Here is a 27,784-nt window from a genome sequence, read left to right as displayed (position 1 = left end):
CCCTGAACTCAGGGAACTGAAATTCCTATTTGGAATATTGTGGCTAACTGGATGGAGAAATGGGATGCTGATATTAGGACAAGATCAGAGGTACATGCAAAACTCAGAATACATTTATCATGACTATCATTAGGTACTTGAGCAGTAATAATGAAAAATGTGCAGAATATCAGCAGTTCAAGAAACATGTTAATTTGTTACCCCGTTTGTTCAAAGAATCTTGTATATTACCTGTTTGGCAATATTAAGAAATTTATCTAGGTTTCATATTGTGCAACATGGCAGGAAAAACAGAACATAGTGTTCTTATGAACGCTGTTTCTGTACTCAGATATATAACCACATTTATATTCATTCCAACACTTTAAGGATCCAAAGTAAAGCAAATGTGCCATTTAAGCAATAACAATGGAATCACCCACACACTGAAGTACAGTTATGCAATAACATAACTTCACACATGGAGAAATGGTAGCTGGGGAAAAAATTAGTTCTATAGAAATTGAAACATTCATTTATAGCCCTGAGGATTTAACTTTATTTTTTCCCTATTCCTATCTCCACCATGCACTGAGTTTTATTTATTTAATGACATGTAATTTTAAGAGATATTTAGGAGTTAGAGATAAAAAGACCCAGTGAAATATTTGTGGACAATATAGAGAGGAACAAACCAGGAACTAATTCAGCACTTAGTACTCTGCATAGGTTTTCAACAAATTTTTTGGAAGGTGTAAATGAATATGACTAAATAAATGGACACTGGATGGACTCAGTTATGTGTGATTCTGGTTTAGATGCCCCAGGGAAGGTCATGCTGTGCCATAAGACAGGTAAAAACAGAAGGAACGTGTTGAACTGAGGATATGAGAAGGTGTCAGTAAAACATGATGTATGACACTACACTGCTGCTGCTGCTGCTAAGTCACTTCAGTCATGTCCGACTCTGTGCAACCCCATAGACGGCGGCCCACCAGGCTCCCCCGTCCCTGGGATTCTCCAGGCAAGAACACTGGAGTGGGTTGCCATTTCCTTCTCCAATGCATGAAAGTGAAAAGTGAAAGTGAAGTCGCTGAGTCGTGTCCGACTCTCTTCGACCCCCTGGACTGCAGCCTACCAGGCTCCACCGTCCATGGGATTTTCCAGGCAAGAGTACTGGAGTGGGGTGCCATTGCCTTCTCCGGACACTACACTGACACCTATTTGACTCTATGGGCATTTTTGTTCCTTGGCGTATTCGAGTAATTTTGGAAAATTTGGTGAAGATTGCTTACAATATTCTCATATAAATTAGCTAAGGACTAAATCTAATGTTACTCTCAAAACACATAGGAGATATTCCATGGTATAAAATAGAACTGACAGTGATTGAAACTGTCATTTTCTAAATCATCACTTCTTGTTGGAAACATTGAAAACTGTAAAATTTGGCCTGAGAAAAATTAAACAAAATGATCTGCATAAAACAAAGCTAACATGCAGTACATTTTGTTAAGTAAACTATGATTGAAGATTTCAGATTCTTGTGGACACTTAATCTATAAAATTTGAATTGAGAAAATTAACTTTGATGGGTAAAAATGTCAAAGCTATTAAAATCATATCTAGTCCAAAAATAATGTACTGTCTTTATGATAAAGTTTAAACAGGAATAACCTTGATCCAGATGAAAATAATGTTAATAAGATACAATTGAAAATATATATAAATGATTTGACAGTGTAGTAGAGGAAACTGATCAATAAATTAAACTGTTAAAATTTGCTCTGGAAATACTTTATTAATAACAATTCGTCTAGGTTAAATCTTTATGTCCAAGGTATTTGTATCTTTAGAAACAGCACCAAAACCTTTTATGGGGATGAAAGTGGCAAGGTCAAAACAGCAGAATCAAAATAAGGAGGAACATCCCACACAGCAGCTGCATGTGAGTCTAGAGCTCGAGACAGAAAGAGCTGCAGTAGAGATTGAGGGCTGGGAGTCTAGCAAGTGTGTGAAAGCTGAAACAGTGGGTATGGATGAAATACTCAGTAAAGAAGGGTGCAGGGAACCCCAGTACTTAAAGGACAAGTAAGGGAAGAAATTGACAGGTGATGATGAAGACGAGGGTGATGATTATGTTTTGTCTCAAGGCTATCCTCTCTGAGGGAGCAATGTTTACCATTGGCATCAGTGTTATTAAACTCTCTTAATTATAACCTGTATCCACATTTGAGAAACTATGGGATATTATAAAACTGAAGTTGTGGTATTTCAGAATATACACTTAACAACCGCATAGTCCCGACGCCCAGATGTCAACGTAAGTGTGATCTAGATGTACCATATATTGGACTATATTATACATTTACTTGTCCTACTTTTATTGTTGTCTGTGAAAAGCAATTTAGTCTGTTTATCTTTTAGTTCTTTGATAGAATAAAGCTCTTCTGGATGCCTGCAAAACATCAACCAGATTTTATATATCTAAGGCATGTGCCACTTCGAAAAGTCCATCTCTTCACAGTTATTCAGATGAGTTGCCTTGGCCTTTTGTGGATAATAAAAGTTTCACGAGCTGCTATTGTCTTTCCCATGATGGTATGAAACTTCTAAGTCAGCTCTTTTTCTCCCTCTGATTTTCTGCTCTCACTAAAAATCCATGAACAGATTGGAACAATAGAATAATTTTGAACACTTATTGGAAACCTTGGTATAAACTTTAGCCACTAAAACTAGTAATTAAGATTGGGTTTTAGATTATATATGAATTTCAGTGATTCATACTAGTTTTATCTCTATCATTCTGAACATTAGTTTGAATTAATTAAAGTTGGGTAGAAAATGTACACTTGCACAATTTAACTTTAAAAATATACTAGCAAATCTGAAAAGTTAAGGAAACTTTTAAAATTAAATTTTATTAAATATTTTAGATGAGTTTCAAATATTTCAAAGCTAAAGTACTAGAATTTGAATGACTATAAATGATTAAAATATTATCAGCATAGGTATTAAAGGTTTAATATTCTTAAAGTGTTTTTAAGGAAATGGTCAAAAATATAGTTTTTTCATTGCTTCTTTAAATGCCTCCTATAATGGGTAGAATCATAGCCGCTATTCTGGAGATGTGGTAAGAAAAGAAATTGAAGGAAGCAAAAGTTAGACAATATCTATTATACACACATATATCAAAATTTCACTTTAATATCAGACCTAATTTTAGTTGACTTGTTTCTACCAAAAAAAAACAAATCTAAATCTCCCATTTATATTTTTTCCTTGTTTTAAAATCTTTTATTATTTCCTTCAGGTGTTAGCTCTGGTATTTGTAAGAAAATTGATGGACTTTTTGTTTACCAAACGGGAACTCAGCTGGTTGGATGATTTAATGCCTGAGAGTAAGAAAAAGAAACTAGAAGATGCTGAAAAAGAAGTAAGTCAGAGCAAAATCAATATCTTATAAAGAAAAAGCAACACGTGCACAGTAACAGCTCTGCAAAATAAATTATTGTGTTTATCTTTAGTGATTACTAACAAGCACAGGTGGACTACTTTGAAAGATGAGGGTATAAAATCATAAAGCTGAAACTTGAACAGAGAGAGCACATATCTTATATGAGCAAACTCTAGTGAAATATGCAAATACTTTGTACTTCATTATCCTTCAAATTATAAGGTTTATTTTTCTGATTCTTCCCCTTAGGATGGCAGAAACTTGCTGATCCTTAACTGTTTCCAAATTGCAATCAAACAGTGATTGCTTTTTGGTTGAATATGTGAGAAGGAAAAAAAGAGACATTATTACTGTTGGTATTTTCCTAGGGAACAAAGTTTTAATCAAAAGATTCTAATTCTAATTAAAAGATAAAATTAGTTATTCTTGAAATATATGAAATGTTTAATAGGAAAGCATGTTGCTCCGATTTGCTTTCATCACTTTTTGGCCTTTTGGTTAGATCAAGTGTGATTTTCTTTCAAAGTGCTTTCAGTTCAGTTCAATCACTCAGTTGTGTCTGACTCTTTGCAACCCCATGAACCACAGCACTCCAGGCCTCCCTGTCCGTCACCATCTCCCGGAGTTTACCCAAACTCATGTCCATTGAGTTGGTGATGCCATCCAGCCACCTCATCCTCTGTCGTCCCCTTCTCCTCCTGCCCTCAATCTTTCAAAGTGCTTTAGGACTGAGTAAATATTGTTTGAGAAACTTTGGGGATTTTATTACTTTCACAAACTACTGATTTATCCTATTCTGTTTTACATGTTAAAACAATTTGTTTTAAGTTTTATGACATTTAAAATTCATGTATAAATCTGGATCTATTTTGAAGGCTAGTAGTCATAATATTTTTAAAGTATTGCAAAGAGTATAAATAAAAAAAAAAATGACCAGTACATCATTTAGCAGAATGACTGAGTCCATAAGTTGTAAAACAGAAGAACAAAATTTCTGTATAGCTGGAAATGAATTTGAAAGAAAATACTTAGTGAGACTTGTGCATTATTCCCTCCTTTTTTTGTTCTACAAAGCAGTCAGTAAATGTATTTAGTTTCCTCTCTGTGGTATATTTTCTCAAGCCATGGGCATATTCCTCTTTCTTCTGGGGAATTTGTTTGCAAACATTTCAATGGTCTTAGGTTTTACTTAACCATTAGATGAGTCCAGATTAGGCCATGAAGTCTAATGGGATTTCTGCTCAGATGTTTCTACAAACATCTCTACATAATATGTGACCATCTGGCATTTCTTCACGTTTCCATGGTGAAGAGATTGTCCTATATGTTGTAGAAGGCATACTTTGAATTATACTTCTAGCCATACTAAGGGAATGGCAAATCACTCCAGCATTCTTGCCTCAAGAACCTCATGAACTGTATGAAAAGTAATACTGATATAATGTTGAAAATGTCAATACAAAGTTATCAAGCTTCTTTATTTTTCTAAGGTTGATATACCCATATTTAAGTATGAGAAATTTTTTAAAAAATAGTGCTTTAACTATTTTTCTGTTTTTTTCTAAGCTTTAACTACTTTTCTAAGTTTATACTCTCATTTAAGTGTGAGAGATATTTTAATAGTGCTTTAACTAGGGTATTTGGATAATCTGTATATGATTTTAGGGCTTTATTAAAGGTTTGCTGTCCTCCTCAGGTAGTATTCAAGAAAAATGCAACAGAATTTGGTATAAAATAAATGTAAATAAAGTGAACATGAGTATAGAAATATTAAAGGCTTAAACTATTCATACTTGACATAATTAAAATTTATTTAGGTTGAAAATAATTTCTAAGAAGTTTCAAATTCTAAGGAAGACAACTTTGAATACAAAACTCATTGACCGCAAGATTTTCCTTCGATTCCCTAATAATGAGAATGTTAAGTATTCTGATGCAGTAACTTGTAAATGTAATTTTGCCTTATTTTCCTGCTCTGATTTCCTGTCAAATGTCTTTACTACTTCTGTAGGAATCAGCTAGCAACAGCCCCAGGCATACAATCATATCTTCTGCAGCATTCATGTTATGCCATATCCATACCATGGAGCATTCTTGCCCTTCTAAAACTTCGTAAAAAGAAAAATACCATGTATATATAATTGTTATCGTCTTTCAATCACTGAGCTGTGTCCTACTCTTTGCAACCCCATGGACTGCAGCATGCCAGGCTCCTCTGTTCTCCACTATCTCCTGAAGTTTGCTCAGATTTGTGTTCATCAAGCTGATGATGCTATCTAACCATCTCATTCTCTGCCACCCCATTCTCCTTTTGTCCTCAGTATTTCCCAGCATTAGACTCTTTTCCAGTAAGTCGGCTCTTCGCATCAGATGACCAAAATATTGGAGTTTCAGCTTCAGCATCAGTCCTTCCAGTGAATTTTCAGGGTTGATTTCCTTTAGGATTCCTTTAGGATTAGGATCAACTGGCTTGATCCATATGAATAATATATACAATATATTATGCTTAATATTTCTTCCCTTTTTTCATTCAAAGAAAATTTCATATTCTTCCTTTATATGTCTGTGAAATAGGAGAAAGCAAATTTGACAGTAATCATAAATGTATTAGAATATGCTATTTCCATTGCTGAGAACCATTCACATAGCTGCATATGTATGGTACTCATATGTATGTGTGCCATATGTCCATTTTGGAATTTAGTAACTTCAGATAGGCAGAGATGCTATGGAATGAGCTTCTAATCTTTTTACATTATAGACTCATTATATACCAATGGTTATTGACTGTTTTATGATTATGTAGATAAATAATTTAAAAGTAATTAATATTACTAAATCTTCTAAGTATTTTCTAAAAGGATTCAAAAAGAGATAAAGGATTTATTGAGGAAAAGTTACAGCTGTATCCTTCAGTTCAGAGTATGACAAAAAGTAAAGGAAAATGCCTTGCAATACATTAATCAGGTAGGTTTACAGACCTTTAAATTCTCAATTAGATTAATATGATGTAATTTAATGTGATCCTCAGTACTTATAAAGAAACAAGTAAACCAATAATACAGTCATGAAATAATCCATAGTAGGACATTAAAATATAGTTCAGACCAGTGCAACGAAAGATAATTCTACATTTGACAACTGGAGAGAGAAAGTATAATTTAAAGATATTAACTTTCTAACCTGGAATTAGTATTAAAAGAATACGATCAGTATAGAGAGCAGGAAGATTTAAGAAGGATTATACTGAAACTCGGAGAGGGCAATGGCAACCCACTCCAGTACTCTTGCCTGGAAAATCCCATGGATGGAGGAGCCTGGTGGGCTGCAGTCCATGGGGTTGCAAAAAGTCGGACACAACTGAGCAACTTCACTTTCACTTTTTAGTTTCATGCATTGGAGAAGGAAATGGCAACCCACTCCAGTGTTCTTGCCTGGAGAATCCCAGGGATGGCAGAGCCTGGTGGGTCACACAGAGTCGGACACGACTGAAACGACTTAGCAGCAGCAGCATACTGAAACTAAAATTCTGGTTGATTTTCTACTTGGTAACCCAGATTTCCGTATTTCATTTGCTTGAGGCTTATGGACTCCACTGAAGAGTGTGATCTTACTGTAGCATCTTATACCAAGGCCCAGTCTTCTAGAAGACTGGAGAAGACATTTACATGAATGTGGTAAATGAACAAGTTCTACCCAAAATGTTGCGTTTCTGCAATTACTTAGATTAATTGAGTAACTCTGATTGTGATCCAGAAAGATGGTAAAGAGCAGAAATGTCTCAGCTCACTGAGATTTGAATTTTAAGTAGACTCACCTCTTGTCCTTTTGATGATAGTTACAAGCTTGTACCTTTATCTTTCAGGGCTTTACTATCAGTAGCCCACTTCTGGTCTTATGGCATTGAGAAAACATTAGTTTGACCTTAAAATTCAATAATGAGTTAAGCAGAATAAATAGCTACACAGGCCAGTCCAAGGTCGCAGAGCTTCTGTTCCAAATTTTCATGTACTTCATGCATATGCATATGCATATGGTTCAGTTTTTAGAAAGAAAGGATTATAATCAGGATAGAAATGAATATTGGAACCCTGACATTTTGCACATTGCTCTGTGTAAAGGGAAGACTGCAGAATCAAATTCTGGATGTCCAAATGTGCTCAGAGTACCAACACACTTTACTTCCTACTTCAGTATTCTCTAGGACATTGTACACATTTGACAAAAGGGCTGCTGATAAAGCAGAAAGCCCCAGCAGAATGTTTGCTCCTCAGTGAGGGAAGAGGAGGTTAATGTTAGATAAATCCTAGAAATTCAGCTCTGCTCAGTGATCATGATATTGACATCTCTTGGTTTGTGGGAGGTTCACTCCAACATATATGCTATGGGGAAGAAGAGGAGGCATGCAAGTGGGACTTATGATCTGTCTGAAGCAGGCTCGTGAGAAGGCCAAGATTATACATATTAGAGAGCATATCTTATGCTAAGAAAGATCAGCATCAGTTGTGGATTTAGGAAGCATGGCCTAATTATTGTACAGGCAAATCTTACTTCTAGTTGAATCTCAGAGCAAGGCAAGCATATTATTCTTCCTCAAACAGTGGTTTTCAAAGTGTGGTCCTAGGATCTCTGCTGTATCAGCCAACACCTGTCAACTTGTCATAAATCTGAATTCTTGGACCCTACACCAGACCTACTGAATCAAAACTCTGGATATGGGCCCAGAAATCTGTGTTAACAAGATCTCCAGGTGATTCTCATGAGTTCTGAAATTTGAGGTATGACCTTTCCTAAACCCCCAGACTCTGTATCACCAGAATATATTCCTCTAAATCCAGAGTTACTCTGTCAGAATTTTTTTATTTTATAATAATTTTGATAAGTCAATTAGAGAAACTGAATCAAATATGCTGATGAAAAACGTATGTTGCCTCCATCTGTTTATATGAATTCTATATGGACTACTCCTCCTCCCTGTTTTTTTTCTTTTCAGTTTTCATCGTTCAAGTGAGTAGTTGTATGTATTGGCTCTTCTGCATATTGGAAGTCTTAAGGAATATCTCTTATAGTATTTTATGGTTTACAAATAATTTTAGGGGTGTGTATGTATGTGTGTGTGTGTGTGTGTGTGTGATGTTTGCAGCATTATCTATCCTATTAGTAATGAGGAAGGAGATGCTCAGGCACTTCATGCGTTCTGTTGCATTTCATGTTCTCTTGCATGAAATTAAAGGGGTTGAACTTGATTTCTGAATTCCCTTCCATTTTTAATATCTAGGAATTTTAAAATTGCTGAATGTTTAATAGTCTAGACACCTTTGTGAACATTGGCTCTGTGCTGCTGTTGTTTGTACTTTGAGCTGTTTGAGGACTCCTCCATAGATACAGACTTTACATGAAAAATGGATACAGTAGCATGCTATCTGTTTCACTAAAGGTAGAGCATTTGTAGATATCATAATATATGAATTGTATTTTTCACACTATCACAAACCATAATTCAGATTCATGCTGCTGTTGCTAAGTCACCTCATTCGTGTCCGACTCTGTGCGACCCCATAGACAGCAGCCACCAGGCTCCCCCGTCCCTGGGATTCTCCAAACAAGAACACCGGAGTGGGTTGCCATTTCCTTTTCCAATGCATGAAAGTGAAAATTGAAAGTGAAGTCGCTCAGTCGTGTCCGACTCTTAGCGACCCCATGGACTACAGCCCACCAGGCACCTCTGTCCATGGGATTTTCCAGGCAAAGTACTGGAGTGGGGTGCCATTGCCTTCTCCATCAGATTCATGATCTAACTTTATATGTAAATCCATCATCAAAACACACCACAATTTACCTCTGATTTTATTTTCCTTTTCTACTTAGCACAGGCCTTTTGCCCTAGCCAGGCTAGTTGTTCATTATTGTGAAAACATGTCTTATTTATTCCTACCTTTTATTACCTTGTTTCTTCCTACTTAAATTTCTTCCTTTCTATTACCAAACTGATCAAATGAGACTGGCCCAGATACCACTGCCTCTTGTTCTATTCTTTTTACAGTGATACTTCTTGTCCTCTAAGAGTAAGGTTTATGACTCTCTTTTCATTGTTGTATGCCCAGTACCTAGCATACAACCTGTCATGAAATCATGCTTAATATGTATTTGCTTACTGGATTCATGAATAGCTCCTGGATTATTCTTTTTATTCACTGCGTGCTTAGCACATGATTCATACCCAGTAAATGTTTGAGTGCTATTGAAGAGATTCATTTTTAAGCCTCTATATTTCTGCTTTTTCCTGGGTATAGAATCAACTGTCCTTCACTTGTTTAATATCAGAACAACGCTTTGGCTATCTGAATGAAAAGTTGGTGTTCTCAAATCAGACTATGAACATTCCTGTAATCAAATTGGCAAAACCCCCTCAAGTGCTCCTTGGTAAACTTTGATCATCATCCTTGTAGAACTCAGCAGATTTTTGATGGACACTGTGTAAATGAAATGCTGAATGGAACTCATTTTAGGATATTTCAGACTAACAAAGTTAAGGATACCCAGTAAGCTTTTTGCTTTCTCTCTCTTTCCTTGTATGATGGAGATAAAAGAGGTTGTGATTGTCGTGACGGCTAGTGCCTGATTTGACTGCTCCTCCCCAGAAAGTCTCAATTTTTGGCTTCCTCACAGAGCTGCCTGGGATGCAGCCGGCCCTCTATCCCCAAGCTCTGGGGCCCACCCAGCTTCCTTCTGGCACTGAAGGCAGCGGCTGCTCCGCCACCCTTCTCTTCAGATAAGCATGGCTTGGAAATGCTATCTTTAGAGGTGATGAGTTTTTGTTTGGATAGAATTATGACTAGTATAAAGCCCACACATGCTAACAAGCCACAGAGTGCAAAATAATTATTGAAAGTAATTTGAGAGAAAAGTGGAAAATCATCTGAGGAAAAAAACAAAATTGTTCCCAAAGCTTTGATCCAATTTTTTGCTGTTAGATTGAATCTTGAGCCTTCGTTTTCTGCTGCCAGGTAACCCAGGCATTGATGGCACCGTTGTTCTCTTCAGCTCTTTTTTTTTCCCCCAATTTTTACTCTTTATTAAACCTTTCTACCTGGCTTCTTTACATTTTATTATGAGTTGGTCAGAAAAGATACTACATACCAATCTTACCTTTCAGTGGACAACCAAGAAAAGAATTACATTTTGCTTCTATTGGTTTTACTTAAACAGCATTGGGGATTGCTGATTATTTTCTCATTATGTCCCTCCATGTGCATCATCAGGGCTTCCCTGATAGCTCAGTTGGTAAAGAATCCGCCTGCAATGCAGGAGACCCCAGTTCAATTCCTGGGTCATGAAGATCTGCTGGAGAAGGGATAGGCTACCCACTCCAGTGTTCTTGAGCTTCTCTTGTGTCTCAGCTGGTAAAGAATCTGCTCGCAATGTGGGAAACTTGGGTTTGATCCCTGGCTTGGGAAGATCCCCTGGAGAAGGGAAAGACTACCCACTCCAGTATTCTGGCCTGGAGAATTCCATGGACTGTATAGTCCATGGGGTCACAAAGAGTCGGACACGACTGAGCAACTTTCACTTTCACATGTGCATTAAGATAACCTTTTCTATAGAAAAAATAACCTTTTATTCCTGAAAGGATAAATGTGTTCTACCCATGGCCTCAGTGGTGTGCATATAAATTAATATGGTCCATGTATCATTTCCATATATAGAAACTAATCCATTTGTAAGGCATGCGTCATTTTAGACTACAGATTAGCTCTGCACAAGTGCTTAAATACATAACTCAAACCAATGATACTGTCTACTCACTTTGAATTAGTTTTGATGGTACCTCCACATAACATGAGGAACAGGCATAATACATAAGAAATAATATATATCTGAGAGGTCTTCAAAGAAAAATTTTCCTTGAAATGTAACAGAGAAAGGGAATAGAATAAATTCCTATAATGCAAAGGGATAATAGCTACATGTCAATAGTATCACAGACCACAGATATAACACTGGGTTGGTTGGGAGGGCAGCTTCAAAGAAGAGAAATAGCAGATCCCATACAGTCCCCTGACCTCTCCTTTATTACATAGCATAGGTTGGGCAGAAGTATTCTAAGGCGTAAGGGCTCAGCAGCGGGGAGCCTGCCTGATCACAGGTTAGATCTGTTCAGAGAGCGTTTCAAGAGTGAAAACAAGACCTGCCACCACATTGCCTCATAAATTCATAGGCTAGCTGAAGAGGAGGTAGAAAACACCATTTCTTTAAGTATCAAGAAATATGGCAGTGGTTCTTCAGACTAGGCTCTATGCAAGCTGAGGACCCTAGGGAATAGTCTTGTATGCCAGGAAAAATGACATCAACCAAAGCTGATTTAGACCAGCCTAGCTTCTGCTAAGCTACTGAAAGAGGGAAAGCGATGATCCTCCAGGGCCTTTCTTTTTTTCTCTCTTCAGTTCCCATTTGGTCAGGAAAATGACCTAGCTCTTCATCTCTCCACAACTTAAAATTTCATTTCTGGAGTTAGGGCCAATAATTCTAACAGTTTTAAATGGCCCCAAATAGTTTTCTAAACTTGAACATTCCTAATTGACCCATTTGAAAATAAATGCATGAAATAGGAGCTATAATCTGTAGAAACTACATTTAATTTTTGGTACACGGAAAAAGGCTAATGATAACATTATTGTAAATTAAACTAGGGTGTTTCGTGCTACATAAGTTATCTTCATCCCAAAGATATACTTTTAAAACGTTTGTTGTTCAATTGCTAAGTTATGTCTGACTCTTTGTGACCCCATGAACTTCAGCACACCAGGCTTCCCTGTCCCTCACTATCTCTTGGAGTTTGCTCAAACTCATGTCCATTGAGTCTGTGATGCCATCCAACCATCTCATCCACTGCTGCCTTCTTCTTCTTTTACGTTCAATCTTTCCCAGCATCAGGGTCTTTTCCAGTGAGTCAGCTCTTCTTACCAGGTGGCCAAGGTATCAGAGCTTCAGCTTCAGCATCAGTCCTTCCAATGAATATTCAGGGTTGATTTCCTTTAGGATTAACTGATTTGGTCTCCTTGCTGTCCAAGGGACTCTCGAGAGTTTTTTCCAGCACCACAGTTTGAAAGCATCAATTTTTTGGCACTCAGCCTTCTTTATTGTCCAACTCTCATATCCGTACGTGACTACTAGAAAAACTATAACTTTGACTCTATGGACTTTATATATGAAGAAATGAATATATGAAACATTTCTACCCTTTGGAGAAGGGTGGAATATTGCATTAAAGAAGAAATCTGAGGCCTAAAACAAAAACGTATAATGAGTCTTAAGTGGAAAGTACTCCTGTGTTCTGGTCCATTCAGGGAGATATCTTCTACTGTCTGTTACCAAGTCTCTAGAGCAATGGTTCTCAGTGTGGTCTTCAGACCAGCATAATCAGCATCACCCAAGATGTGTACTTAGGCCCTACTCCAAATCGACTGAATCAGACTCGAGGGACAGCCCAGTAATCTATATGTTTAATAAACCTTCCAGGTGATTCTGGTGTAAACGAAAGTTTGAGAACCACTGCTCTATTAAATACGTCTCTTTTGCTTTCTAATAGAGCATTCTGGGAATGTAATTTCAACTTTACAATAATGAAAATGATTATCAATACATTTGTCCTTGTAAAATTTAGATTTTTGTTTTAATCTGCTTGGAAATTAGCCATATTTTATATTGAATGACATGAAGGAGATTGTTGTTAGCATTTAAATTGCTTTGTGGTATGAGACTCTCATTAATTACTTCTGTTCTTGGTAGCTGATACTTTATTGAAAGGACCTGTGCTAGCATTAATAAATGCAAACAAAGTGGAAGGTTCTGAGGTTAATGAGATAGTGAAATATTAATTTCTGTTTCTCCTTTAATTTAAAATGGAGGCTCATCAGATTCACATTATATATTTTACATTTGTCTTTCCAGGAAGAACAAAGTATGCTAGCTATGGAAGATGAAGGCACAGTACAGCTCCCACTGGAAGGGCACTATAGGTAAGATATAAATGTAAAAACATACCAACTGGAGTAATGTAATATGTTGTTATATATGCTACTTGAGAATTTCATGTGTGTGGATTCCTACTGAGGTTTGTTGAAGTTGTGTTAGAGTGGAAAGAACTAAAACTGGGTGTTAGATTATCCTGCCCCAGTTTTGCCACCAGAAGCCGCGTGACTCTGGCTAAGTAGCTTAAAATGAAGTGAGGTGGGAAACTGTTCTCTTAGGTCTCGTATTTTATAATGAGCATGAAAGTTCTTTCATATTCTCTTAAAGTAGCACCTGAAGACAGATCAGTATTCAATTGTGGAATAAATGAGTTAGGTATTCACTAAAGCCATCACTTGTAAATGTTTGAACTCTGGGAAAAACATAGGATTTACTCCTACTGAAAGACACTTCCAAAGAGATAATCTATTTCCTGAATTGAAGGATTCAGTTATACTAGTAATTTTAGGAAATATTTATGTAACTCTCCAAAATATGCTAATCTTCTTCATGTGCAGAGACATAGCAAAAAAAGCAAACTCCTCTAAGTTATAATAAAAACGTTTGAAAGTATTTGGCAAAAAATTATATATATATGATCCCAAAGTGCTTAAGGATAATTTAGGGCCATGCCAAGAAAAAAGCATAGAAGGCTTTTGACTAAGGAGGAAATTTTTCATAGCATTAAAAAAATAGGAGTGGATCTTCAGGGTCTGACTGTAAGATCATATTTCCTAGATATAAAAAATACAATTATCATCTACCACTTAAGAGTGAGCATAAGTACAGAAGACATTTTTCCCTTTATCTTCTTTTTTTAAAATAATATTCAAGTTTTAAAATCCTGTTGATTGTTTAGTTGAATCAGCATATTCTCAACTGTATTCTATAGAAATCTGCCTAGTTTCCTGTGGTACCCCTCTTAAAAGGATTTTGTGGTTTAATAAGTCTGAAAAATGTTCTCCGCCACATTCCAGTTTAGAGATTCACAATGCATATTGGCATGTTAAAGAATCTTAACTAGTATTGGCATTTTTAAAAAAAGTTTAACTTTGTTGTAGCCAGCATTTTTTAAACTCTTTTGTTCACAAGACTCTTTTTCACATAATGTTATGAAAAACTTGTATTCTTCATGACTCTTTTGGAAACTAGTTGATCTCATTCTTTGCTACCAAGGGCTGAATTAATGAGACATATTAAGGAACACAGATTAGGATGTCCAGATTAGGAAGGAAGGAGTCTGTGAGAACTGTTTTGCTCCAGACTCTCAGTGTTCCTCTTAAAAATTTAATTTGTTGCCCTCTTGTGAATGTCCACAGTGAGGGGTATGAGAGATCAGTGTAGGATTTCTGTAGAACATGACTTTTTCCATAGCAGAGTATCATTTTTACCTGTGGTAGAAAAGAGTACTGATTTCTCACACAGTGACACTTTCTTTGGCTTGGCCTGTGTTTTATCTCTGTTGATATTTGGTTGCCTTTCTGGCCCTGGGAATGTTTTAGAGAGTTCTAAATGGACATAATTGGTGCAGTTTTAAAACGTAAAAAAATGCATCCAGCATAATTACAGGCCGTTATATTACAGGCTCCCCCAGCCACTGAATAAAATATTTGTTGAGTGGATACCAAATGTCAGACTTTGTCTAGTTCATGGCGAAACAGCAGAGGACCAATGTTCATGAATCCTTGTTCTCATGAAGCTTGCATTCAAGTAGAATAGAGGTGGGGGAGACAGAAAATACATAAATGAACAAGTAATATCGTATATATTTCAAATGGTGAAAAATGAAACAAAAACACAAAGCAGAAAGAGGGATGAAGTTGCTACGGGGAGATGGAAACAGAAATTTTAAATAAAGCAGTCAACAAAGGCCTATTGGAGCAGGTGACATTTGAACTAAGAATGGAAAGGGTTATTTATATTTGGTTGGCAAAAATGTTTGCTTGGGTTTTTCCTTAAATTATGGAAAAGCCCTAACACATTTTCAGCCAAACCCATACCATGTAAAGGAACATTATAGGCAGAGGAAGAGAAGTACAAGACCCTGAGGGAGCAGCAAGCCTGTGGGGTCCCAGGACAATCAGGAGGCACTGCACTGTAGCTGGAGAGGAAAGATCAGGGGAGTAATAGCAGAAGGTAAAGCTGCAGGGGAAGCAAGCAGGGGGACAGAGCCTTAGAATCCATCCACTGGGCTTTTACTTTGAGTGGATGGGAGCCACTGTGGAGTCTGAGCAGAGGGGTGAAGTGCTATGCTGGGCTATGAATATAGGGACAAGAGGCCCAGCAGTGAATATGCAGAACCTAAACTCTGTCATTGGGAAAGAATTAGGAAAACTGTACCCCAAACCAGTTTCTGTATAACTAGAATCTTTCATTTAGATTTTTATTTTTCATAGTTGTGAAATTGTTTGGAGAGAACAATTATTAATAATACTTAATTTTTAATTATCAAAAATTCTGTACAGAGGCATAATACTGTCCTATATTTAGTGTCTATGGATAGATAACTGCAGTTTCTTATTTAATGTTTATTATCTCATTTTGGGTAAACTCCTATCTAGAGATGATCCATCTGTGATCAATATTTCTGATGAAATGTCAAAGACTGCCTTGTGGAGGAACCTTCTGATTACTGCCGATAACTCAAAAGATAAGGAGTCAAGCTTTCCTTCTAAAAGGTTTGAAATCTAAAATAATGTGAATTTGTACTGAACCCAGTCATTTAATGACATGACTCCATGAGCAAAAGAATAGTATTGGTTTCCATTTAACTTAGTTCTAAAATATTTCAGAAAATTAAAAAGAGGTTAGAAATCACAAGGATCCCATTTGTTGGTATGTTTTCAATATCTCCCTTTCAAATTAAAAGCTCACTCCAAAACTATGACAGTGGGGAGAAGTGGGGTATAAATGAGTTTCAATGCAGGATATTTTTAGACATTCATTTTGGCCTACTCTTTGACAGTAGGATTTAGTGTATTCCTTCATCATCCACTTCTTAGGACCCCCTTAGATGTCTGACCATATTTTGCATCCTCCTGTTGTTCTTTTTAAAACCCATATGGCACCTGCAATGGTAATTTTGTATTTAGTTTATTTCCAGTCCCTTATTCCAGCCCTGAAAAATCTTCCCTAACCTTTTTACCCCCAAACTTTCAGCTCCAGAAAGTTTTATGCATTTTTCTTCTCTGTATGCAAACATTACGTACAACTCCTATAGCTGTGGATGACAGTTTTAAATGCATGAGGTGGGAAGAATGTGTTCTTAAATACCAAGAGTCATCACAGGATTTCCAAAATGCATTTTCCAGAATTTAGAAGTAAGAGTTCAAACCATCTTGTCTTCTTAGATGTTGATCTGAAGAAAAATCTCTGTGTTATGCTAATATTTCTTATTAGGAGAGACTGAGGGATTTGGAACAGTGTTTAATTATTAATTTCCTTTATTTTTATGACCTTAAATTAACTTTTTCTACTTAATTTTTTATATTACGTTTTTGTCATAAGCTCCCCTTCCTAATCACTCTAGAAGCTGATTTCCCAAAGGTAAGACCCTTTCCCTCAAACCTATTCCTTGGTTGCATTTCCTTTTGTTAAGTGGTGTCTTCCAGAAACCTGATCAGCCCATGTTCTTTGTGTGAGTTTTGGGGAGGCAAAAGGCATGGAGAGTCTTGGGCTTAGGTCCAGTATCAGACTGTTTACAGTGTTCCTAAACTCCTCAGCTCTTTAAGAGGGTTTGCAACTTGAGTACTTTTTTCCTGCACGTGACTTATACAAATGCATCGTATATAAATCAATAAATCTCATAGAACTGTATTTTGTAATAACATCAGATTTCTATATTGGAAAAAGAAAATTTATCCCTTGAATTAAGAAATTGTAAAGCTGAGAGTTTCCATTTAACATGCCTCCAAAACTGCAAGCTTTATCTTCATGAGAATTATTTGGAAGCATGGGTTAGAAGAAGAAGCAATATTAAACTTAGAGACTATCTCTTGGTGCTGTTTTTTTGTCACCCCAAAATGGCATGCTGCTTCAGTGTCCTATCTATGTCAAACAGCAGTGGATGTGCAGAGAGCCTAGGGGTCTTCACCCCATAAAGCTGGGGATTACTTCCAGTTCTCTCTCTCCCTCTCCCTCTTTCTCTTTCTTTCTCCCCATCTCCCTCTCTTTCCCTCCTTCAAATACCTCCAACAGTTGTTCAAAAAGTTACTTGAAAGGCTCTTTCAAAGACTTCTGGTTGATATTTTCTGTCTTTTAACAGGGCTTTAAAATCTTCATGTATTTCTTCGCTTGGCTCAAGTGGAAGTAATATTTTATTCTAAGCCATGCTTGATCTTCCTTTCCCAAAGATCCCTGCTGCAGTCTTATAGAGTCATCCTCACAGTAACTCTGTTTTGCTAGAAGTCTTGGAAGAAAATCAGAGTCATGAGAAGGGTAGTTTCTCAAAGATATTGCAATATATGCATGGGGACCCTTTCTCATTAAAAATATGGCATTTTTCTGATTTTTAAAAATGTGAACCCCGAGTTTATGAGCTCAAAATAAAATTCCAGGCATGAGAATATGTGGGAAATTTGAGGCAATCAAATTTAGAGATTGCTTTTCTTCCTGCAATATAGATGAAAACGCTTTCCCTATTTTCCTTTGGTTCAAGCAGCAGTTTTATGTCATGATATTTTAGGTACTCCTTAAAGTAAATGTCATGTGATGCTTTTCACCAGAAAAATTCAATTGTTTAAAATATCTATGTCAGATTACTTCTCACAGTAGATTAATTCCAGTGAACAATGTACCATGCTTAAAAGCAGATCCGATTTTAAATAGATCATCCTTTATATTTTCATCTAACCACTTTTTTTTTTTCGTATTCTTTGAACATATGTTCCCACTAGCATAAGATTCAAACTATTGTGGAATGAAAGTGTGCCCAGTTTTCTTTACCTTTAAATGTGATAAAAATCTGTAGCTTTCCATGTGATAAAATGTCTATTGGTTAGTGATTAATGTCTTCGTAACGGTGGAAACTGGCAGAAAGAGTGTGGCTTCTAGAAATCCTAAAACTACCAATACTAGTAACAGCAGCACTCTCCCAAAGCCACTGCGCTCTCTTGGTATCTGTTGGAGGCACTGCAGTTTGACGACTAGGAACTGTAGAAATGCTATACCTGCTAGAGTATCCACCGGCAAGAAAAGCCCTAAAGGCCAGCTTCCCAGGGTCTGACTCTCGAGACCTAAGCTGGCTTCCCAGTGTCTCTGACTCCCCAGCCCTAGTTGTTTCCCTGCTGCCCCGCTATAGGCCCTACTGCCCATCAGAGAAGCCCAGGTACCTTCTTCTGAGTGGCAGAATACAGCGGTTATATTTTCTCCATTATTTCATTTACTTTACTTGTCTAAAAATATTCATCCAGTTTAACTGAAAGAAGGATCCAAGAACTGACTGTGGGCTCTACCACATCTGTGGGGTGTCTAATCTGATCCTAGTTCAACAGCGCTATACAAACCTGTGACAAGCTCCTCCACAGCTTATTTAAATGAACTGGTGAAAACCGGTCCCATTAAAAACCGCATTGACTCAGAGTAGGTGGGCAACTGCTTTGATAAACTGACACCCAAGAGCAGCATTTCTTGGGCAGGTACCTGGCAGCACTTGGTTTTGTTTTGGTGGCAGAGACGGGGTCTAGGGACTCTCTCGCTGCTTTCCTCTGTCCCTCCACCCCACCCCACTCTGTGTTGGATGTTTCTTCACGCTGTTTTGCTAGGCCTCAGCCCTCTCATGACTGCTTGGTAAACGTTGTGTGTATCAGCTATTATGGTGTCATTGACAAATAGCAGTTTCATAGCTTGCCTGGCAGCATGAAGGTAGTGGGTCATGTTTTGCCCTCTCTTGAAATATGACTTCCTTATGTTTTGTCTCATCCATCTTGTGTCCCCTGGTCCTTATAGAGTACCTGGTATATAATAGGTATGCAATATGTGTTTATTGTGGTAGCATGTAATAGATATGATATAAATTTAATACATACATCTAATGTATTTGTTACAATGGAAGTTTAGAATTGGTTGGCATCCTGAAAATGATGTAACAAGGAATAGAGTAATAGCCATGCACTAAGAAGATTCAAGTCAATAATATTTTTCATTAAAGTCTTGAGCAAGTTTTAAAATTTTCATCAGATAGAATGTGCTTTTCTATCTTTCAAAAGATAGAGCTCACTGGAATTGAGACTATTAGCCTCAGGATTCTGGTATTCAAGCTGCAAGAAAATGAGAGGCCATTTAGTCCAAAACTAATTGACAGATGAGGAAACCAAGTCCCAGATAAATTAAATAACTAGTCCAAGGTCACAGAGCTCCTTCTTCGCTTCCTGAACTGAATGTCATCATCTGACTCTAAGCCCAGGGCTTCCTCCACTGCTCTATGCTGCCCCTTTTCACTGGCTTTGTTTTCCAGAAGAGATTGGGAGTCAGGTAGCACCCAGGGAAAAGTTAATTTGGAAAGTAGGGTAGCAGACACTTGTCATCTGAAAGGAACTTAAAGTAGAAGAAAGTGAGTCATGCAGATAGAGGAGTTAAAAATACAGAGTTAAGCCTCTCAACACATCATGTGCACACTGTCATCTTTTCTCATGGAAGGAGAAAAGAAAAGAGAAAAAGTTGCTTTGCTCTGACCTGTAAGGAGTGTGTGCTGTGAAGCATGGCAGGCACAAACCCGGGTGCCATAGACACCCGCTCACACCAGCTCTCAGCGCTGGCAGCGTGCCACAGATGGCAGAAGCTCCAGCACTTCTTACCTGATGGCGCCGGGTGGCGGTGACAACTGAGAAGGGCTGTTTCCAGCTTGAATTGGAGGAAAAAACAATTTAAAAAACACATTCTTAAAATGTGTCTTAAGTTATTGACCACTAAGAAAGCTGCACAGGAAGCCCCGTAGGAGAAAGGGGGTTTTAACTGTCACTTTTTTACTTGGAGGAGAGTTATATAAAACCAAGGGTGTCCCCACCATCAACCATTTCATAGTTATATTGAGCCAAAATTAGCACTAAAAATGTATGGGTTCTTGCAGCTGAGGGACCCAAAGGCCGACTGTGGGTTGCCCTCGAGTCAGCAGCAGGAGAGGCGGGGGAGAGGCCTCAGTGTGGGGCTCGCCTGTGCTGCACGTGGTTGGGAAGGAGCCGAGCTGCCCTCTGGAGCATGTGCTCTTGGTGTGAGCTTCCTGTGTGTCAGCACGTTATTTGAATTTTGCATGAAAACTGTCAACTTGAGATTAGGTAAAGTGTGTATTGGAAAAATATTTTTTAAAAAAATGAGAGAGTCACATTACCAGGTTGCCCATTGATAAAGTTAATTGGAGAATAGTTAAAACAGAAGCCACTTGGGAATGGGTTTGTTCCAAAAGGAGTGAGGTGAAACATGATTCCTCTAATGGACAGGAGGAGTTTGTGAGGAGATGGCATGGGTGTTTGGAGGGCAGTGTGCGGGGTGACCGGGTCCTTGAGACCAGCGGAGGCAGGTCTGTTCCCCTGACAACAATGCAGTTCTCACGCAAGATCAGACTCCAGTCTGTTCACAAAGGATGCGCCACTTGCAGCAGGGCCCAGAAATACCTACTGCGACATCTTGTTTATGTCATTCATCGTACAGTGCTATCTTAAGACAGGGAGGGGCATGACTGGCATTTGCAACAATCATCAATGATTCATTTGGCCAAATGAGGACCATGGTATTAATCTTGCATGCTTTGGGGGCTGTTTTTAAAATGTCTGGTTTTGTTTTTTAGTTTCTGTTTTTTGAATTTCCCTTTTTCTGCAGTTCTTGGTTTCTACCTCACTGAGTGCAAAGGATTTTAATCATTGCTATCTATGGATGCTTCACAGCACGAAAAAGCAATGCCTAAGGGCCCTTGTGGTCTTTGAAACTGATAGGTTTTGCGTCTGAATGAGGTCTCCCAGGGGCCTCACTGGACTGAAGTAATTCATTTCTCCTTTTTCCCCTGTAGCATTGAAAGCCGAAAAGAGAAGAAAGCTGACTCAGGGAGAGGTGTTGACAGGGAGACTTGTCTATGACTGATCTTCAGTTTATTTTTTACATATATAAGAGAAGAGTGCCACAATTATTCATAAAACCGCTTTGATCATGTATTATAAATTCTGTCTTTCATCTCAAATCCACCTTCATACTGTAAGTAGTGCAATACTTGTTTCATTACTGTGTTTAAACTTCTGAACAGTGAGACACCCTTGTGAGCATATACAAAAGCTAATGCAAGAATCTCTGTGTTCCTTGCTGTATTTTAGACATTTGTAAACACTAGATTCTCATTGTCAGTTTTACGAGAGCAATAGCTTTCTTAAAGAGATAAGTCCTATTTACCTAGTTTGTATTTTCCTACTTAGGGACCTGAAGATACCTGATAATTTCATTCAGAAGAATTTTGGAAGGTAGTCTTACTCCTTTTTATTTTTTATAGCTTAACATTAGTGACTTATTTCAAAATACCCAAATCAAAAAGTTAGTTTGAAAGCATTTTTAATAATTGTATTTATGCATTTCCTTGATTTAATATGATATTTAATACTTAAGAATTTATATGTAACTAAAACTTAAAGTCATTTTGAAAAATATATATGGAAACCTATTCACAACTTGTTTAAAAGAATCAGATACTAATGCAAAGAACCAAGTAGTATTTGCTTAATATTCAAGTTTTGATTACATGATCAGATACTAGGCTTGTATGAAATGCTTTAGAAAAACTTTGTAGGTTTTGTGAGATTTTCAATATAAATCTTTATCAGAAATATACTGTTAAATTTATCTCCCATTGACAAGTCTTTTCCAAATAAGCCTATTATATACATACTTATGGAATGCCACATGGTGAGTCATTGTATGTGAAATTCCACTCCTGTACATTTATTCCACTGCTAAAGGTCATAGACTGCTTAATGCTGCTTCTGAATCATGTTCTAATGTTAGACTGATGGTCTCCAATTGTCTTTTTTTTTTCTGCAGAGCTCTTTTCCACTTCTTAACTAAATGCATGTTGTAGAAAAATAATCTTTTAAATGAAAATCTCAGATTCTGTTTGAGAAGCTTCTATAGATATTTCAGTCTATATGAAATAATTAATCTTTACTAAGTTTATACAAGAGGAAGGAAAGTATAGAATTTTTGAGTAATGTGAATTAATAAAGATGAAATCTCATAGTGCTCTTGTTTCTTAAGAATTACCAATGATCATCAACCTTATAATCTTCAGTGTCTAGTTTTACAATAATTCAGAGCCTTGTGGCTTTTACAAACTATTTATAAATATTCTGAGTATAAATGTACATGAAAGTGAAAAAAAAAACACAAATCCTCTTGTGATTAAGCTTATGAAGGAAATAAACAACAGGGCCTCCACTAGGTTCAACATTTTGGTACCTTCTGTAAATTCCCCTTACAATTTTTCAAGGAGCCATTTCTTCAATGGAGCATAAGCCTAAAAAATATAAGAAGAGTTTATAGTTAATAAAGTCTGTGTTTATAAATGCCAAGGAAAAACTACAGAAACTTTCCATTCCAAATGCATTGCCTTTGTGTATTTTATAATACAGACACTAGATGTAAACATTCCCATTGTTTTATGAGTTAGACTAGCTGTACATGTCAGTCAGTCCCCAAAGCAGCCTTCTAGTGTTTTAATATATTAATGACTATTCTGTTTAAGATGATCATAGTGAATTAAAATCTTCACATGATCACCTATTTGAATAAGCACTCATATCCAGTAAAATTATGTATTTCTGAGTACTTTTATAGTCATTTTGTTCTTGTGTGAATTTTAATGCTATCCCTATGTTGATCTTAATATTTTGAAATCATATAAAATATAAGAAAAGCATAGTGTTATATATTTCCTCCTAATTTCAGATTCCTGGTCAAAATTATTGAATATCTTGAATGTAATTTATTGCAAAGTTTAAGTAATGTGTAAATGTGACTAGGATATTGTGTTTTTCACAACTAAGACATGTTATGTGGAAATAAATATTTATCCTAACTAATTTCCTTGCACATTTTAAATTGTGATGCAAAGTGTCTTGTCTTTTTTTCATTAGTGTTAAACAGTAAATCAATGTAGAACATTTTGAACATAATATTTAAATTTAGACACAAGTAATGATGTCAAGAAGACTTGGTGATGTAGATGTTTCAAGAGTATTGAAACAATTTGAACTTCATGAGCAAACTATGATGAGAGATACATTAGGATGTACCTCTTCATTTTCCCAGAAAGCAGTGACTTAGATACAAATGGCATTGTACTCATTACTAGTAAAAACTTCCAAGATCATTAGTAAGGCTTCCCTTCATTGAAACTCTTTAGACTTCTGTTTTTACCCCTCTTGGGAAAAGCATTTCTTAAAATTTTCATCCTCCTTATTTTTTATAGTAGGTCAGATGATATTACTGTTCTTTTGTTGTGATCTGGCAATATGTTATGGAGATAACTGCCTTCAGAACTCTAATGTACTGGTTAGTAGTTTTTTCTTGACTTATGAATTGACTTTGTAATTGCTATCACTTAACAGCCTTCAATATTGGGAAGTTTTCTCCTAAATATAATTTGAGTGTCTCCTTGTTGTAGTTTAGCATGATAGAAACTCTCCACTGATGATTCACTAGCAACTTGTATTTAAAGACAATCCCTAGATCTTTCAGGACTTTTCTTGGCTCTTAAATGTGTGACTCAGTTTTTTGTTTTTGTTTTTGTTTTTTAATCTTCACTGATCTACCTCTGTTTCTATTTAACTTTAGCCTGTTTGCTCTTGATGTGGGACTATTTTACTATCATTGCAAGAATGCTCTCCAAATTTTCCTGTATATCTCTCTCACATATTCATACAATGAAAGAAATTATAACCATTTGAAAAACTTATGAGTGTAATTTGGGTAATATGATGATTCACTAAATATCTACTTTGAAAGGCTACTTGTAATCAGTCACCTTGAAGAAACCCAATGTTCAAGGATTACTCAGAATCCTTTTAGAGAGATCCCTGGGTGTTTTTCTTAGAAAATTGTAGCTCATGGATACAACTGTCACTTCATTACAGTTTCTATTGGTATACTAGCCACTACTTTCTGTGCTGGAACTTTGAAAATAGGACTGTGATCCTTTCTTCTAAGGGCAAGGTAGACACATAGCTTTAACATAATGTGATGTGTACAGAGTCGGTTGTACAATAAAAGCAACGAATAACTCAAGGATGGAATTTTGAGTACGGCAAACTTTGAAGAAAATGTTATATGAGGTAACATATGAATTAGGATGGTAATGGGGAAGGAAACCTACTCCAAGAACTGCAGTGATTCTCAAACATGTCAGTATAGAAAACAATAAAATTAAAAAGTAAATACATACGGTAATACAGAAGCCTGACGTACTTGATAATATAGGATTTTTGGAACTCAGCAGACAGCCCAATATGGTGGGATGTTAGGAGACTAGTGGGGACCCATATGAAAAGGTAGGAACACAAGTTGGAAACATTATAAATATTGTTAAATTCTATATTAGGATATTTCAACTTTATCCTTTAAGGGTTTTGAGTAATGAAGAGGCATGCATTTTAGGAAAGATTAGTCTGGCAGCACGATCGGAAACATAATGGGGAAAAAGTGAATCCTGTACCCAGAGTGACTCTCAGAAACTGAAACCAAACTCTCTATCAGTGGTCCATAAACTTGTATTATGACTGAAGCCAAACAGGCTGAAGCCTATTCTGTAGGTACTTAATAAGCAATTCCAGGCCCAAGAACTTCATGATACATCCTTTCACATAAGAGTATTCCTTTATATAATGTGTTTGGGGTTGATTTTTTTTTTAATGTTCAGAAAAACATGGTATCAACAGTAATCCTGAGACAATTAAAAACATTTAAGTCTGAAACAAAATTCAGCCAGGGGCTGGCTCATGTGAGTCCAGAAACCACCGTCCCCACTGCTTACCTTTTGATCCCACATTCCTCATCCAGTCTTCCCATAGACTTAGCTTTGGATTTATATATTTGTACCTTCTGGTGTGTGTAGAGTTATAGACCATTTGCTTATAAGCTCCCTAAAGCTAAGAATAGTGTTTTATCCCTTCTTAGTAATTCTCTAGAACCTAGCTCTTCCTGTGCTTTGGTGTTTATTCAGCCAGCAAAGGCTGTAGACAGAATTGTAAGTAAAATACATCAGAAGATGTGGCTTCTTCGTTTATTAAGAATGATTCAAGCTCCATAAAGGATTCTCACTGACATGGCAGCACTGGAAGAAAAGCACATGCTCACTGAGAAACTTCATGTGCCCTACACCCGTGGACACAAGACACCTGTGGGGAAAACTGGTGTAAACTATGAAATCACCAAACCAGGCAAAGTGCATAAATCTTCACAACAGTGTAACTGTTATGGAAGGTAGGCATTCTGGTATCTCTTTCAAATTAAGTAGCTGAATAATGTTCTTTAAAATGTTCCTCACTGTGAGTGTCCATGCTGAGATTGTAACGCACGTCTGTCTAGCCTAGACTGGAGTGCACTCACCGCCCAGCAGGAGTGCGATGTGACCGCCTTCCTCCTTAACCGGACAGTCATTCAGGTTCATGCAACCAGCACAGGGTTGAATAATATTTCTTCTCAATGTTACATTTTCCTTGTCACTCATCTTTCTGCGATTCACACTTGAAACCAAACCTAATCAATGAAAATACTTTTTTCCTCACAAGTTACAAATATTATGACTTTGGATGTGCTCAGTCGCTCAGTCATATCTGGCTCTTTGCGGCCCCATGGACTGTAGACTGCCAGGCTCCTCTGCCATGGAACTCTCCAGGCAAGAACACTGGAGTGGGGTGCCATTTCCTACTCCAGGGGATCTTTCTGACCCAGGGATCAAACTCGTGTCTCTTGAGTATGAAAAGGAACACACTTAACACAGATTCGGACACACAACCCTACAGAGGGTTTAGAGGACTCATACAAGAGACCGTGCACATCTGCCAGAAAGTTCAACAAATAAGGTCAGAGGATGCTTTAGAAAACCCAATAACCCTATGACCAGGGGTGAGTTAAGCACCGTAAGTCAGCATAACCCTGCCATGCACAGGCAAAACTTATTGGAATAACTAGAGTTTTCGTTAAGTCAACACTTTTCATCATATATGTATTTTACATAATCTGACCAACTTGGGGTGAATGTTCAGATGAAAGATTATTTAGAATAAGAATTTTTATTGAGTTTACTGGAGATTAATTCCAGAAAAACCACTGTCAATTTAGCAGTAAGAAAATTACCTTTCTTTTTATTAATTCAAAGTTTTGAGTTTAAATGGTAATCCTGTCACAGAAAGGTGACATTCAGAAAGATGATACATTTCTTCTGAGCATGACATTGGTCTTATTAATACTGTACTCTGAGCTTTTCTTACGGGTGGTGACGTTATGCTTGACTACTCACATTCATCTCTCACTCTCAACCGTCTGTATCCCTCAGACATATCCTGAGTACACACTCCAAATCTTTCAGGATGTATATAAAAATGCTCTCGGACACTGCTGAAAGAACTGTCACAAAATTGGAACCACAAGATTCTCTTACTTCACTCTGAAGAAACCCATTCTTTTTTTTTTTTCATTTGTTGTGTTCAGTCTCTCAGTCGTGTCTGACTCTTTGTGACCCCATGGACTGCATGCAGCACACCAGGCTTCCCAGTCCATTATCTCTCGGAGTTTGCTCAAACTCATGTACATTGAGTCAGTGATGCCATCCAACCATCTCATCCTCTGTCTCCCCCTTCTCCTCCTGCCCTCCATCTTTTCCAGCATCAGGGTCTTTTCCAATGAGTTGGCTCTTTGCATCAGGTGGCCAAAATATTGGAGCTTCAACTTCATCATCAGTCCTTCCAATGAATAATCAGGGTTGATTTCCTTTAGGATTGACTGATTTTTTTTTTAATTTAGAGATTATTCAATCTTAAATATTGTACAAATGTAATAGTTTTATAAATTGGAATTCTCACATCAACTTAGAGCAAAAGCAACAAATGCCAAGTGATGAAACTGGTAGCCTTAGTGACCACCTGCAGATAAGAAACACTCAGAATGACATACAGCCTGATGTGATCCCTGAGCTTCACGGTGGTGGCCTAGAGTCATCAGGATGCACCGAATTATGGTCTATGCAGGTTATTTAAGAAAGTTTGAAGGTGTGTAATCATTTTTAGCAAGGTTTCCAACAAAAAAAGTTAAAAAATAATTTAAAAAGTGATTTTCTAAAAATCTTGGTCAAAACTTTAAGAAGAAACA

The 27,784-nt window shown here is 37.0% G+C and overlaps 1 protein-coding gene across 3 annotated transcripts in view; it reads left to right on the top strand.

The window, feature by feature from the left end:
* Positions 1-22,567, top strand: part of SLC4A10 (solute carrier family 4 member 10) — a 245,610-nt gene extending 223,043 nt beyond the window's left edge. For all 3 annotated transcript variants that reach the window (XM_055572418.1, XM_055572417.1, XM_055572419.1), the window contains 5 exons: positions 2,407-2,580; positions 3,293-3,415; positions 13,388-13,455; positions 16,009-16,125; positions 21,447-22,567. In XM_055572418.1, the coding sequence (XP_055428393.1) occupies positions 2,407-2,580; positions 3,293-3,415; positions 13,388-13,455; positions 16,009-16,125; positions 21,447-21,513 (549 nt within the window). In that variant the 3' untranslated portion in view covers positions 21,514-22,567. The remainder of the gene's footprint in view (positions 1-2,406; positions 2,581-3,292; positions 3,416-13,387; positions 13,456-16,008; positions 16,126-21,446) is intronic.
* The last annotated feature ends 5,217 nt before the right edge of the window (positions 22,568-27,784 follow it).

The sequence above is a fragment of the Bubalus kerabau genome, chromosome 3 (assembly GCF_029407905.1).
Source record: "Bubalus kerabau isolate K-KA32 ecotype Philippines breed swamp buffalo chromosome 3, PCC_UOA_SB_1v2, whole genome shotgun sequence".
NCBI classification, from domain to species: domain Eukaryota; kingdom Metazoa; phylum Chordata; class Mammalia; order Artiodactyla; family Bovidae; genus Bubalus; species Bubalus kerabau.
The sequence above is the reverse complement of the archived record's forward strand: the minus strand, read 5'-3'. Positions and strand labels throughout refer to the sequence as shown.